Genomic DNA, 15,779 nt, shown 5'->3' with positions numbered 1-15,779 from the left:
TTAAACCCACATTCTCTGTGTACTGTAAGATCTGGATGAGCTGGAACATCTGAAAGCAGTATATGTGAGCCATTCAGAAGCTAAATGCATGCAATGTCATTCAAAGGTTTTTGTAGTCTTAATTAGGATCCATGGACCAATAAAATTCTTAATGAATCCAATTAAATAATCCAATCATAATTACTCTAAAACATAAAATATTCTAAATTTGAGTATATGATATTGCATTTTGTTGTTTCTCAATTTTTAAAATTTTATTTCCTTGTGTTGGACTGTGAAAATCAGATGTTTTTATTCATATCTTGGTATGCCTGCTCTCCACCACACATAAAACTTTCTCTTACCCAAGAAAAGAGCAAAAATAAGAAAACATTGGTGAATCACAGATATCAAAGGGTACTAAAAAAATAAGAACACATTGTGGATATGAGGAAAAAGAAAATAAAATTTGTTAGTATATCATTTCCTGCATGAGGGCCACTGTATTTTTCTGATGCTTGTATGTTTAAAATTCAAAGATTAGAACAAATGCAAAACTAAGATATAGAACAGTCAAAGGAGTTCATTTGTAGAATAGTTTTGAAAGGAAATTGGAAATGTGTTAAACACTTGATAGACTTTGAAAAATGTTTAAAATGATTTTGATTTACAAAAATAAAATGATTTTGTAAAATCCAGTGTGTAGATATGAATCTCTGTTTAGGACTTGGGGTATATAGAATAAATATATTTTTTGTGGCAGCACGGTGGTAAGCACTGTTGCCTCACAGCAAGAGGATTACTGGTTTGAACCCCGCAGTGGGGAGTCCTTCCTGAGTTTGCATGTTCTCCCTGTGTCAACCTGGGTTCTGTCTGGGATCTCTAGCTGCCTCCCACAGTCCAAAGACATGCAGGTTAATTTGTGAATATGAGCATGCATATTATCCGTCTCTATGTGTCAGCCCTGTGATAGTCTTGCAACGTGTCCAGGGTGTACTCCGCCTCCTGCCCAGCTGTTTAGTATGTCAGGTGGGATGGGATCCAGCCCTCTGCGACCCCGCACAGGATAAGTTATGGAAAATGAATGAATGTATGAATGAATGAATGAATGAATGAATGGAGATATTTTGTTTTGCTTGTTTCTTTCATTTTCATAGTAAAAATCTAAAGACAACAGTACAGAACTGTACAACTGTAACGTAAAAAAGGTAGTGCAATAAGCTCAAGTGTAGGCCAAGGGTTTTGCAGGTTGCACACCACACTGTCTTTTTAAAAAAAAATAATAAAAAATGAATGCCACCATTAAAAACAAACAGTTTGTTTGATTTTTTTTTTGTTTGATTTCATACGGTCTCACGCCATACCTCCAATTTCTCACTTGAAAAAAAAGTGCTAGTAGTCGTTCCACTCCTGTATGGTAGGTGACGCCACCTTACATAACTAGGCTACTACTACCTACAATGACGAATGATGCCCTCCTGCTAGTAAGAAGAGGAAGAAGAAATATTTCAAGTCTTGCATTTATCACCTCCAGGTATGTTGGCATGTGGGTTGTGAAGTAGTTAGTCCTTAGCTTTTAAACTTTACATTTAGTTTCTTATGTATTGTGAAAGCATGTACAGGCATTTGGAGAGCTTTGTTAATGTTGCAGGTTGTAACCCAGGCCTAATGAAAGCGAAATGGCCTAGGCTGCTCTCTCCCTGCCTGCAGGGCTGTCCCTCCTTGAGACAATGAATGAGGAAATAATCGCCCCGGTGTTTAATCGGACCCATACGCAAAATGGCGGCTATTAGGTGCCCGGCGGCTATTTTCCACCAGGCGACTATTTGGAAATATACGGTATGTGACAATAATCATATGTGTATAATAACAGTAGAAGTGTGACTAATGATAACAGCAGCATTTGGAGGCATCTAGCAGGACCATGGCAGCTCTTGTAGGCTGAAATCAAGACGATCACATTAACTAGTGTGCAATCATCAGACCTGACAATTATCACGGGAAAACAATCTTTGTCATATCGAGATAACGAGATAATTAATTCGTTATCACGAGAAAACAATCTTTGTTATATCAAGATAACGAAATAATAAGTCGTTATCACGACAGTGCACAAAAAAAAAAAAAATACATGGCCGTTCATGTCTTCCGTACTATCCATCTCCAGCAGGCGCCCCAAAAATCCATTAGGATGCGGGGGATCAGGATAGCATCTACCAAATCAGATGACAAACAACAATTTTACGTGTAGGCCTGAACGACAAAATTGTGGTCGGCCCCACTGAATCTCACTTCAAGGTTTTTTGAACAGTTGGCTGCCCTGACCGTACAGCTCTGGGTATCCAGCAACCACTACCACCAGTTTGTCCTCTATTGTTTACCAACTGCAAACTTGTCTCATAGCCACCACAGAAGGCCCACCTCTCAAATCATCCAATTGGACAATGGGAAAAGCAGAGATGACATGGGGTGCTTTTCCTCTCTGAGTTTAAGTTTTTCGAAGTTGAGGAGTTCAGGGCGCTCCAGCAAAAAAGCCAAGAGTGCAGAAACGCGTAGCAACGCAAAAACAAGCATAAAGCTTCATTCTCATTAAAACAATTACAAAAAGCCACCTCCAGCTGCTAAAACGCTTTTTGTGTGATCAGGGCCTATACTTTTTTGGCAAGCAAAACTTGCTTTGGTTTGTCAGTGCTTCAAAGGAGTTATTATTATTTTTTTATTGTGTATATCTGAATTATATATGTTAGAAAATGACCAAACTTAACCTAGCTTAATTTAACTAAGCTAAGCTAAGCTAAGCTAAACTTAAAGCAACACTTATCTTTTTGGAAATATTACACTTTTCTTTGTTTAGGCTATAATGCTATTAATAAGCTGATGTACGGCATACATTTTAGGACATTCTCAGGTGTCAGGCTTCAGTGTCAGACCTTAGATGAAAAGGCATAAGGTCTCAGGAAAACCTCTGTCAGACGTCACACTAAACGGCATCAGAAAAAAAGTCATCGGACCAAAAGCCGTCACAAAAAAAGACGTCAGACCAAAAGGCATCAGAAAAAAAGTCGTCAGACCAAAAGGCATCAGAAAAAAAGACGTCAGACTAAACAGCCTCAGAAAAAAAGACATCAGACTAAACGGCCTCAGAAAAATCGGTCTCATATAAGAACGGACAATTTTTATTTCTTCAAACTTTGATTTAACAGTCTGCAGACCATGGGTGCAGACTAGTAATTTATTTATCTATGTGGAAAAAACAGGGGATGCAAATCTTGGCAGGTAATAAATACACCTCTGCCGAATAATGCATCCAGGCTGTAATTATATTTCAGGAGGTCTGTGAATCAAAGGATTTTACCAGCTCATATTCTGGGTCCTTTTGGCTCAACAGTGTGAATTTCATTCATTTAATAATGACCTAAGCATAAATAACAGGGGATGCATTATTCGGCAGCAGCAATCAGTTCTGTCGAAAAATGCATGCACCCCTTAACACCCCCTGTATAGGCAAACAAGCAAACAACAACCACAATGACCATTATTCATTATTACATTTGTGGGAAATCGCGTGTTAGGTTTGTAGTAGGCAGCGGCTATTACGTTGAAAATTCATTGCATTTGTGGGTTTATTACATTAAATGCTGCAGATTTTTATTATGTTTGTGGTTTATTATGTTTGTGGACATTATTACATTGGCGGGTGCAGCTGGCATTAAGAAATAATGAGAGATTAATGAAGCAGACTTTTCAGACCAATCGAGGAAATGCTACTTTATCAATTTTAATAAAACATTGATGACGCTAAACGTTAAAAAACTAGACTTCAGATCAATGATCATCACTGATGAACCTGACAAAGAAGATTATTTCATTTTTAAACAGTACGTTTCCTTAAAAATCAAGACGGTAGCTTTCCTTTCAGCTGTGCGCGCACTCCCGTGAGGTGCATGCAGTTCTTGGCAGGCATGCAGATCTCGACGTAACACCCGCCGTGCTCCTAGCATAAGAAATACGGAGTTTTCACCAATACTGACATCGGTTTTAAAGTAAATCAATAAATTTATGGATAAATTGTTCGGAGATCACAAAGATCATTCATAGTTTTCAGTGCAAAACAGCGGTTCAACGACACGACCGGACACTGTACAGAGCAGCAATAAGGACTGATGACTTTATCCCTCAGGCAATCAGACTGTACAACTCCTCACTCGGGGGGAGGAGGAGTAACAGGAAGACAGAGGATGGGAAAGAGCAGTAACCAGAAGCCAGTAGCCACTACAATAAGGAATATAATAAGGAATTACTTATTTATTCTCTGTATATATTATATTTCTATTTTGCAAATTGTTTTTACTTTTTACTTTTTGATACCCTGTGTGCTCTTTACCCTGTGTCCTGCTATCCAATGCTGCTGGAATCTTAATTTCCCTGAGGGAGTCTTCCCAAGGGATTAATAAAGTTCAAATCTAATCTAATCTAATCTGGTTATAAGAAAACTCCGACCAATGATTGCCTTTCAGACCAAATGTGTAACACCCAGATGCAGCTTCATTCGGGTCCATGTCATTGGTCCAACAGCCCATTGGTCCGACATCCCATTAGTCTGACGGTCCGCAATGCTGAACGGCTCCCGGCGGGCGTATTTCTACCTAGATGGTGCACCGCGACCGGCTCTGGGTCAGCTGGGAAAGGCTTGAGCCGAAGCAGGCTCACAGCTTATGTGTTTGTCACTTTCTTTTTCATTTTAACCCACACCATGATCTTTTCCTGACCCTAACCAAGTGGTTTTTGTGCCTAAACCTAACCAGACCTTAACCACAGGGCATCATGATTGTAAGGGCCATTTCAAGGGGTTAATGTGTGTGTGTAGGACACTAAGTTGTCCACTAGGTGTCACTTTGTGTTTTGAGTCACATGCCTACTTAGGTAGGAACCTTTCATCAGGTGACAGGTGTTGCTAGACGGTGGGAGCACAAATAGTTTTTTGACCGCAACGCCGGCACGCCACGCCGAGTGAAGTTTTGTTTGGTGTATTTGTGATTACTGATTTTATGGATTTTGATGGACACTAGTTGTTGGGACTCTTGCATGTAAAACATTGAAGACCAGAACGGTGAGCAATAAATAATCCATAAAAAATAGAAGAAGACGTCGGATGTTTTTTATTTCACAAGACACAACGAAGCGGTGCACGGCTAGCGCGTCAATTATGTTTAGCCCGTCCATGCAGCCCCTCAGTGGCTTTAAGTTTTAGGCTTAGCCGCTATATTCAAGTCAAAAAACTGTGCTAAAGGACGCTGGAAGAGCTTCATCACAGCGGCGATATATGTCGGCAGTTGCTGCAGTTTCAGCCGAGTGGACGCTGGAAACGGACATTTATTCGCCGGAGTTCAGCTGCAACATCCAGGCAGTGCTATCGGCTACAGGACGCCACGGATGGCTTTCAGCTTGGCGGTGTACAGCACGTTTTATCCATCGGATCAAGACTCCTTCCACCAGTGTGAGGACACCGGGTGCTGCTCTGCAAACGCCGGTGGAGGACACGTTCACCGGGATCACCATGGCGCCCAGCGTGAGGTACGTGTAGCGCTACAAGTTAAATGGCCATTCTTGTTTGTGTGCACACTTGTCGGGGCGTAAATCCAATGCATTGGTGGTCGAAAATAAATGACAGTTGACTTGTTGACTCTGTTGCGATCGAGAGCGTTTGGATAAACTCTAAATTATGGATGTGCGTGAAGCTGCGGACAGGCCCGTTGAGGCTATTGCGCAATCAGCTGATTCAAACATGAACGCGAATGGCTCTGATACGCAAAGGGACAAAGAAAAACGTGTGGTGAAATTAACTGCTAAAGCTTATGCTGAAAAGTTAGACAAGTTGCAAAATGACAGGAAAGCTAAGCTAAATAAAGCTAGTAATCTGAGAAAAAAGATACAAGAGCCTATGCAAAAAGGTGATGAAAAATCAGAGGTGCAATATGCTCTTGATGAGCTTGTCAATTTGTGTGATGAGGCAAAAGGTGTTCATGGTTATTTGATGGGTTTGTTACCTGATGATGAAAAAGAAAAGCATGACATATGGTTCAAAGCAAAAATGATTGGTATTGATGAATTAATTTCCAATGTGAAAAGGTGGGCAAAATGTTCTGATCAACATGCACTTAATGATGATGATGATGATGATAATGGTGATGATGACGTAAATCCAGAGGACAGTGTTTCAAATGTTGCAAGCAAACACACAAGCAAAAAAAGTGCATGCAGTGGAAAATCGAGCCTCTGCAAGAGTCAAAGCAGAGGCAGACAGAGCTGCGCTGCTTGCCCGTGTTGCAGCTTTAGAGAAAATGCATGCTTTGGAGGAACAACAGCAACAACTGAAAAGGAAAAGAGAACAACTTGAGCTGGAAGCTCTGCTAGCCGCATCCACGGCTAAATTAGCGGTGTTACAGGTCTCTGATGTTCCAAGTGTTTCAAAAGCATCAAATGCAATGAATTCCTACTTGCAAAGGGAAAAAAGGAAGGAAACAACTGCAAACAAACTAAATCCTTTGGCAAAGGAGTATGAACCTGGAAATCAGAACAAACTGCAGCAAAGTAAGGACTGGACGTTACCGACAACTTACCCAGCACCAACTGTTACACAGCCTCTGGTGGCTAGTCAGCAACAAAAGGCTGAATCAAAGCAGCGGTCTGACTTGCAAATGCAGGGTTACCCTCACAACATGCAAGTGGATGCACAGTGTCAAGTTCAGCAACCCTCTTTGCGTCGTGTTCAGCCCGTCCAGGAAGGGCAACGTCCCCTGCTCACTGCTCAGCCTGTGGATGATATGCAGTCTCCTGCTTTCAGTACTCAGCCAGTGGATGAAGGGCAACCCTCTACGTTCAATGCCCAGTCTATGGATGAAATGCAGCCTCCTCTTTTCAGTTCTCAGCCAGTGGATGAAAGACAGCCCAGAGATATTTATACCATAATGCAAAGACAAAATGAAATTACAGCAGCTCTTGTCCAACAACAACGTTTAATGGTATTGCCAGCAAGAGACATTCCGATATTCAACGGGGATCCTCTACAGTATATCTCCTTTAAAAGGGCATTCGAGCAAGGAGTGGAGGAAAAAGTTAGCAGTGCTGATTGCTTGTATTACCTGGAACAGTTCACGAGAGGCAGCCAAGGGAGTTGGTGTGTAGTTGCCAACACATGCTAAAGTAAGTAAGTAAGTAAACTTTTATTTATATAGCACCCTTCATAGTACGCGTACACAGAGTGCTTAACAATGCAAACAATAAGACCACAGTTCAATCGGTCACAATAAACGTGCAACTGAAAATTCTAGAAAAAAACATACCCACAGGCATATGGCAATGCAAGGTCAGTGCATGTAGAAGCATAAAATACATAAATAGATAAAAATAACAATAGAACATGATCACATGGCACTGCAAAACCAGAGGAAATGAGGTAGACAAGCTGAGAGAACAACAGAAAGCGGCAAATAAAACAATGGATACGGCCTAACACTCAAAAGCTAGTCTGTACAGGTGAGTCTTTAACTGACCCTTGAAACTATTTACTGACAGGGCAGATCTCAGACCCAGGGGGAGTGCATTCCAAAGCCTAGGGGCCACTGCCCCAAAGGACCGGTCCCCCTTTGTCTTTAGCCGGGTCTGAGGCACTGACAGGAGGCCCAGGTCAGATGATCTCAAGGACCGGCTGGGGGTGTGGTGGTGAATGAGGTCGCAGATGTAACTGGGGGCTTGGCTGTGAATGGCTTTGAAAGTGAGCAGCAGCACCTTGTACTGGATTCTGAACGGGACGGGTAGCCAGTGCAGGGAGGCGAGTATGGGTGTAATATGGCAAGACTTTTTTGACCTAGTAAGTAATCTGGCAGCTGCATTCTGTACAAGTTGAAGGTGGTCAATGGATGACTGATTGAGACATGTGAACAGTGAATTGCAGTAGTCGAGCCTGCATGATATAAAGGCATGGATTGACATTTCTAGTTCTGAGTGAGACACAATGGAGCGGAGTTTAGCAATGTTTCTCAGATGGTAAAAACAATTGCGACACAGAGACTTCACATGTTTCTCTAGGTGCATTGACTGGTCGAATTGAACACCAAGATTCTTTATATTTGCGTGGACGTTGTTCTTGAGGGGCCCCAGATGTTCTTGTACCCTGGCAATGACACTGTCAGAGGCAATGACTAGGACCTCGGTCTTCGCTGCATTTAATTGCAGGAGGTTGTTGGCCATCCAGCTCTTAATGGCCGCCAGGCACTCAAGGAGAGTGCTGAGACTGTGCATGTTTTCTGGTTTGAATGAGAAATGGAGCTGAATGTCATCTGCATAACAGTGATGGAAGATGCCTGGGAACTTACTAATGATGTGACTGAGGGAGAGCATGTATAAGGTGAACAGGAGAGGGGCCAAAACGGAGCCTTGAGGAACACCACAGTGAAGGCGGGTGGAGTCAGATTTATAAGGGCCGACGGCCACAGAAAAACATCTATCGCTGAGGTAGGAGGCTAACCAAGCTAGGGCAGTTCCGGTCACACCCACCCAGTCCCTAAGCCTACCTAGAAGTATGCAGTGATCTACAGTGTCGAATGCTGCACTTAAATCTAGTAGGACTAGTACAGAGCATTTGCCTGAGTCTGAGGACATCATAATGTCATTGGCTACTCTCAGGAGGGTGGTTTCGGTGGAGTGATTTTTACGGAAACCGGACTGGAATTTGTCTCCGATGTGGTTTGCTGTCAGATAGGTGGTGAGTTGATTAGCCACCGCTTTCTCTAACAGCTTGGAGACAAACGGGGGCTTGGAGATGGGTCTGTAGTTTTGTGGAGAGGAGGGATCCAGGTTGGGCTTTTTAAGGAGGGGCTGAACGGCCGCCTGCTTAAAATAAGATGGAACGATACCGCTGACCAGGGATTTGTTGATAATGGTGACTAAGCTGGGGGCAACAGAGCTGATGACTTCTTTGAGCAGGGAGGTTGGGATGATATCCAAGGGGCTTGAGGAGGACTTCATGGAGCTAACTATATCAAGCAGATCTTCTACAGAGACAGGTGAAAAACTGCTCAGGGATGGCAGGGTGACTGGGAGGGGGCAGGAGACAGGGGGCGCTGCTGATGGGGAGATGCTCGCTCTTACATTTGCAACCTTGTTCACAAAAAACAAAAGAAAGGTGTTACAATCATTGTTGGAAAACACAGGAGCAGATGGAAGAGGGGGGCTGACAATTGTGTTAATGGTGTTAAATAACACTCTGGGATTATGCTTGCTGGAGGTGATGAGATTGGCGAAGTATGCAGCCCTAGCACTTTTAACTAATGCATTGAATTCTATTGTTAGCTCTTTAACATAAAGCCGGTGGACTTCGAGATTGGAAACTTTCCATTGCCTCTCTGCTCTACGACGTTTGCGTCTGAGCTCACAGATGTTCTCATTCAACCAGGGGGAGGGATTACCGGGACGGACAGGGCGGGTCACAAGGGGAGCTACGTCATCTAAAATAGCTGCGCAGTATGTGTTGAAATCGTGAACCAGGCAGTCTACGTCATCATCAGACGACATCAAAACATTGGTATCGAAGCCAGCCCTAAAACTTTCTACGGCTGAGTTATTTACAATGCGTGAGCTTTTGAAACGCTTCTCCGGTACAAAGTCATTGTCGAAGGACACACTAAACAGTACACTTCTGTGGTCAGTCACCAACAAATCCTCCGTACGGACGTCACAGACTTTTAACCCAATAGTGAAGACAAGATCCAGGGTATTGCCTTTGATGTGAGTGGGACATGAGACATGTTGTGTGAAGTGGAATGAGTCGGTGATATTGAGGAAATCCACTGCGAAGTTATCCGAGCTCTTATTTACGTGGATATTGAAATCCCCTGACATGAGGATTCGGTCAAAGTGGATGATGGAAGAAAGAAAATCACCAAATCAGCAAGAAATGAGCCGTTTCTTCCAGGGGGCCGATAAATCAGGACACAGTAAACAGGGTTAGTGCGACCGATTTTGTTTATGAGTACTTCAAAAGAAGAGTAAGCCCTAGGGCTCACCGTCCGTGAGGAGAAACAGTTCCGATGAATACTGGCTAAACCTCCGCCTCGGCCTGTGGATCTCGGGGCACAGGAGAAGGAACAGTTTTGCGGGCAGAGCTCATTTAAGGAGGTAACATCGTCCGTCTTTTGCCAGGTTTCTGTAATGAGCATGAAGTCCAAGTCCTTGGAGTCAAACAGATCATTCAGTGCGAACGATTTGTTGGCGATGGATCTGGCGTTAATGAGTCCGAAGTGGATGAGGTCGGAGCCGGACCTACCAAAGGTGGAAGCTCGGGGGAGCGGCCGGAGGCACCTCGGACGGTTTCCAGTTCGCCTACACGGAGGCACTGAAGCCACATTCGAGAGCGAAAGGCAGTGGTCTTCTCCTGAGATGACGGTCCTGTGTTGTGCACACGCAGGCACTGAAGCCACCCTCGTGTGCGGACGTCGGTGGGATCCAGGGGCAAAAGCCGGCAGCTCCGCGGGAGATGCAGGGAGAATGGGCCGTAGGCATGACAGCCTCAGGTCAGGGACGACATCCGTGGAGATGGACTGGAGCACTGACCGGGTGCGGCCTCGGAGTTGCTTCCGAAGTTTTACCGCGACTCCCGCCCGCTTACCCCGTCTTCTAGCCCGTCTTGACTTGGGGCAGCAGCAGGAGGACGCCCAAATTGTCCCGGGGATATGGCGATGCAAAACTCGGTGGGAGCTCCACTGTTCAGGACGATGAGACAGGGAGGCCACCACCGATGCGCGGATGTTAAGCAAGGTATGAAAATCATACACCACTGTCAATTTAACACTGTTCTCACATACCGCAGAAAAAAGAAAGAGCACAAACAAGGCGAGTATCCAGCTCAGATGACTTGACGCCGACATAGGCGCGGCCATCTTGAGATTCATCCCTACTGCTACCTGGTCAAGGCTATGATCAAGCAAAAAAGTTGCTGCAGGAACACTTTGGCAATGAATATAAGATTGCTACCGCATATATGGAAAGGGCATTGAGTTGGCCCTCAATAAAACCAGAGGATGTGAATGCTCTACAAGCCTTCTCTCTCTTTCTGCGTTCATGTTGCAATGTAATGGAGAAGCTGCAGTACATGCAAGAGTTGAACATGCCAAGCAACATGAGAGCGGTGATGTCTAAGTTGCCATTTAAGATGAGAGAGCGATGGTGAACTGTTGCACATGACATACTTGAGACATCCAAACGCAGAGCTTTATTCAAGGATTTGGTTGCATTCATTGAAAAACATGTCAGAATTCTATCAGATCCCTTATTTGGCGACATTCGGGATCCATCGTCTGGAACAGCCGGTTCAAAGGTTGTCAACAGATTGAAGCCACAGTCAGGAAACAGGATTAAAGGAAACAGCTTTGCCACCACCATTGCTCCTGTGCAGTCAGTTGAGAACTTCAGAGACTCAAGGGCAGTCTCACATGCTCGTGGTGCTACAGTGTCGAAGTGTACTTGTGTGTGTTGTAATCAAGGTCACTCATTGGAAGAATGTCAGCAGTTCAAAAGGAAGAAGCACAGAGACAAAATACGCTTTCTAAAGGAGAAAGAGCTTTGTTTCGGCTGTTTATGTCCAGGTCACAGGAGTCGTGACTGCAGTGAGCGCTTGACCTGCAGGAGTTGTGGTCAAAGCCATCCAAGTGTGCTTCATGTTGACAGGAGAGACGAAGCCAACACAAATACTGAACGTGCTAAAGAGCCAGTAGCATGCAACATCACAGCATCTCATACAACTTGTGGTCATACAGGGGCTGGAAAAGATCGCTGTCTTCTTTCCATCCTGCCAGTCCAGGTCAAGTCCATCAAAGGAGACCGGATAGTACAAACATACGCTCTTTTGGATCCTGGCAGTACTGCCACCTTCTGTTCGGAGCATCTCATGCAACGGCTCAATCTGACTGGTAGGCAAACCCACATTCTTCTGCAAACCATGGGTCAGGAAGGAGTTGTGCCAGCCTATGAATGTACAGGCTTGGAAGTGTCTGGTTTGGATACCAACCTCTTCTATAAGCTTCCAGAAGTCCTCACCCAGAAGAAAATGCCAGTAAGTGCAGACAGCATTGTGACTGAAGGAGATTTGGCAAAATGGCCATACCTATCGAATGTACGAATCCCCAGCATAAAGGCTAATGTGGACCTGCTGATTGGAAGCAATGCACCCAAGATGTTGGAGCCTTGGGAGGTCATTAACAGCCAGGGGGATGGCCCCTATGCTATAAGAACAGCACTTGGATGGGTCATTAATGGACCTTTGCATGGAAAGGGGAGCAGCTGGGAATCAGAGTTTCCTTCAGCAGTTGTCAACAGGATTTCAGTGTCTAGGTTGGAGGAAATGTTGAGCGAGCAATACAATCATGATTTCAACGAGAGAGCTACAGAGGAGAAAGGCCTGTCAAGAGAGGACATCAAGTTCATGGAAATTGTGGAAAATTCTGCAACGCTTGAGGATGGTCACTACAGCCTGAAATTGCCCTTTAAGAAGGACAACGTGGCTCTGCCCAACAACTATTCTGTGGTGAAGCAGAGGGTACTTAGTCTGAAGAGGAAGTTCCTGAGCAATGGGCAGTTTCATGAGGAGTACACCTCGTACCTCAATGAGATGATCAGCAGGGGCTATGCAGAGCAAGTACCCACGCAGCAGCTGGATTGTGGCAGTGGCAGGGTGTGGTACATCCCCCACCACGGTGTATATCATCCGAAGAAGACGACGCTGAGGGTGGTGTTTGACTGTGGTGCGGCGTTCAAGGGAACATCATTAAACCATCAGCTCTTGCAAGGCCCCAACCTCACTAGTACATTGCTTGGAGTCCTCCTTAGATTCAGACAGGAACCCGTGGCAGTCATGGGCGACATCCAGTCAATGTTCCATCAGGTCAAGGTGGCAGAGGAGGACAGAGATTTCCTTCGTTTTTCTCCTCGCCGAGTTGTGCAAGCTTCGCTCTCAGGAAAACAGCAGACGACAATCAGTCCAACTTTCCAGCTGAAGTGGTTCAAACTGTTAAAGAGAACTTTTATGTTGACGATTGTCTGAAGAGCATGGGCTCGGAGGAAGAAGCTGCCCTCATGGTCAAAAATCTCACTGCACTCTGTCAGAAGGGAGGATTCACGCTGACCAAGTGGATTGGTAACAGTCGCACCATGCTGCAAACTCTCCCTGAGGAACATAGAGCCAAGGATCTGAAAGAACTGAATCTTGACAGAGACAACCTTCCTGTTGAACGAGCTCTTGGTTTGCAGTGGTGTGTTGAGACTGATTCCTTCAAGTTTAAGATGGAGGTCCCTCAGAAGTCTTGCACCAGACGTGGGATGTTGTCAGTGTCGAGTTCTGTGTATGATCCTCTCGGGTTTCTGGCACCAGTTGTTTTGCCTGCCAAAGTTATGCTTCAGGAGCTTTGCAGAAGTAACTTTGGATGGGATGAGACTGTACCTCAGGACATCTTGCATCAGTGGACAAGATGGATGAAGGACCTGGATGTGTTGTCTGAGTTCAAGGTTGAAAGGTGTGTTAAACCCAGGGGCTTTGGATACCCCATACACGCTCAACTTGATCACTTTTCGGACGCTAGTGAAGCAGGATATGGAGCAGTCACTTACCTCAGGATGCAGAATGACAGAGGTGGCGTTCATGTTGCATTCCTGATGGGAAAAGCCAGGGTTACACCTTTAAAGATGATTACCATTCCTTGCTTGGAGCTGACGGCTGCTGTCCTGGCTGTTCGTGTCGACCTGATGCTGAGAACAGAGCTGAGGTTCCAGCTGCATGACTCAGTCTTTTGGACTGATAGCACTTCAGTGCTGAAGTACATAAAGAACGAGGACAAACGTTTCCATACTTTTGTGGCAAACAGGGTCACAACCATCCGAGAAGCCACCAAAACATCCCAATGGCGGTATGTCAGCTCCAAGGAAAACCCAGCGGATGATGCATCCAGAGGAGTGAGGGTTGGCGACTTTATTCAGGACAGCAGGTGGATTCATGGTCCAATGTTTTTGTGTAGAGCTGAAGAGGAATGGCCAGCGAGTGTGGTGGAGACTGCGATAGGAGCAGATGACCTGGAGGTCAAGAAGGAAGCCATGGTGAATGCTATTGATGTGGACAGCTCACCTGATGCCACTAGTCGGATATTGGCCTACTTTTCAGATTGGAGGAAGCTGAAGGTAGCAGTTGCGTGGTTCCTGAAGCTGAGAAAGACTCTTTTGGAGATGAGTCACTGGAGGCGTGAGACAGAGGCCTCTGATGTCAGCACACCAAGGCTAGACAATGTCATGCGGCAGGAGAAGCAGTGTCCAAGAGGACAAGGTTTGTCAACAGAGGATCTTTTGGAGGCTGAGCTTGCCATCATTCGATACTGTCAGCATCAAAAGTTTGAAGAGGAGATTTCTGTATTGTCATCAGGGAAAACTACAGTGAGCAGGCAAAGTACCATCTACAGGTTGGATCCGTATTTGGATAATGGGCTCTTGAGAGTTGGTGGACGGTTGACAAAAGGCTCCTTGCCAGAGGAAATTAAACATCCGCTCATCCTCTCAAAGGATCAACATGTAGCCACTCTCATTCTCAAGCACATTCACCAACAGCTTGGCCATAGTGGTCGCAACCACACGCTGTCCACGCTGAGGAGGAAGTACTGGGTGACAAGTGCCAACGCAGCCGTGAGGAGAATGATAGCTGAATGTAGCTTTTGTAAGAGATACAATGGCAGAATGGTGGAGCAAAAGATGGCAGATTTGCCAAAGGAGAGGATTCTTCCTGATCATCCACCGTTCACTAATGTGGGAATCGACTACTTTGGACCGATTGAGGTGAGGAAAGGACGAGGCACAGTCAAGCGTTATGGAGTAATATTCACCTGTCTGGCAAGCAGAGCAGTCCATTTGGAAGTGGCTAATTCTCTGGACACAGACGTATGCATCAACGCTCTGCGTCGTTTCATCTCCAGGAGAGGTCAAGTGGCTCACATTCAATCCGACAATGCAACCAACTTCATTGGAGCAGAGAGGGAGCTCAGGGAGGCTTTGGCAGCTCTGAATCATACACGGATTCAAGGAGTGCTGCAGCAAAGGGGAGTTAAGTGGTGTTTCAATCCTCCAGCAGGCTCACATCATGGTGGCGTTTGGGAGCGTGTAATCCGCATGGTGAGAAGGATTCTCAGTTCGGTTCTTCAACAGCAGATTTTGGATGATGACGGGCTTCATACTGTCATGTGTGAAGCTGAGGCCATTTTAAATGATCGGCCTATCACTAAGCTGTCAGATGATCCAAATGATCTTGAGCCGCTCACTCCCAACCATATCCTCCTCATGAAAGGAAAACCATCATTGCCACCTGGATTGTTTCAACCACATGACCTGTATGTAAAGCGAAGATGGAAGCAAGTTCAGTACATCTCTGATCTCTTCTGGAAACGTTGGATACGAGAATATCTACCTTTGCTGCAGGAAAGGCAAAAATGGAACCAAAAGAGGAGAAATCTGAAATCTGGAGATACTGTCGTCATAATGGATCCCACTGCCCCAAGAGGCTCCTGGCCACTCGGAAGAGTCTTGGAGGCTTTCCATGATAAAAAGGGATTTGTGCGCTCGGTGCGTCTGCAGACGAAGTCTAGTGTCATTGAAAGGCCTGTGACTAAACTTTGCCTGTTACATGCGAATGAAGGTTAGCAGGTCATTCGAAGTATTCTGTGTATTTGGAATATGTGACTAAGAATGTGCTAAATCATGTTCATCATCGTATC

General features: G+C 45.0%; 1 protein-coding gene across 1 annotated transcript in view; it reads left to right on the top strand.

Moving 5' to 3' along the window:
• Positions 1 to 4,977: 4,977 nt before the first annotated feature.
• tiprl (TIP41, TOR signaling pathway regulator-like (S. cerevisiae)) overlaps positions 4,978 to 15,779 on the top strand; it is a 46,744-nt gene continuing 35,942 nt past the window's right edge. Inside the window, exon 1 of the mRNA XM_049591597.1 lies at positions 4,978 to 5,553. Coding sequence (XP_049447554.1) covers positions 5,413 to 5,553 — 141 coding nt within the window. The 5' untranslated portion in view covers positions 4,978 to 5,412. The remainder of the gene's footprint in view (positions 5,554 to 15,779) is intronic.

This window comes from Epinephelus fuscoguttatus, linkage group LG12, assembly GCF_011397635.1.
Source record: "Epinephelus fuscoguttatus linkage group LG12, E.fuscoguttatus.final_Chr_v1".
NCBI classification, from domain to species: domain Eukaryota; kingdom Metazoa; phylum Chordata; class Actinopteri; order Perciformes; family Serranidae; genus Epinephelus; species Epinephelus fuscoguttatus.
Note: the sequence above shows the minus strand (reverse complement) of the source record. Positions and strands in the feature narration are given on the sequence as shown.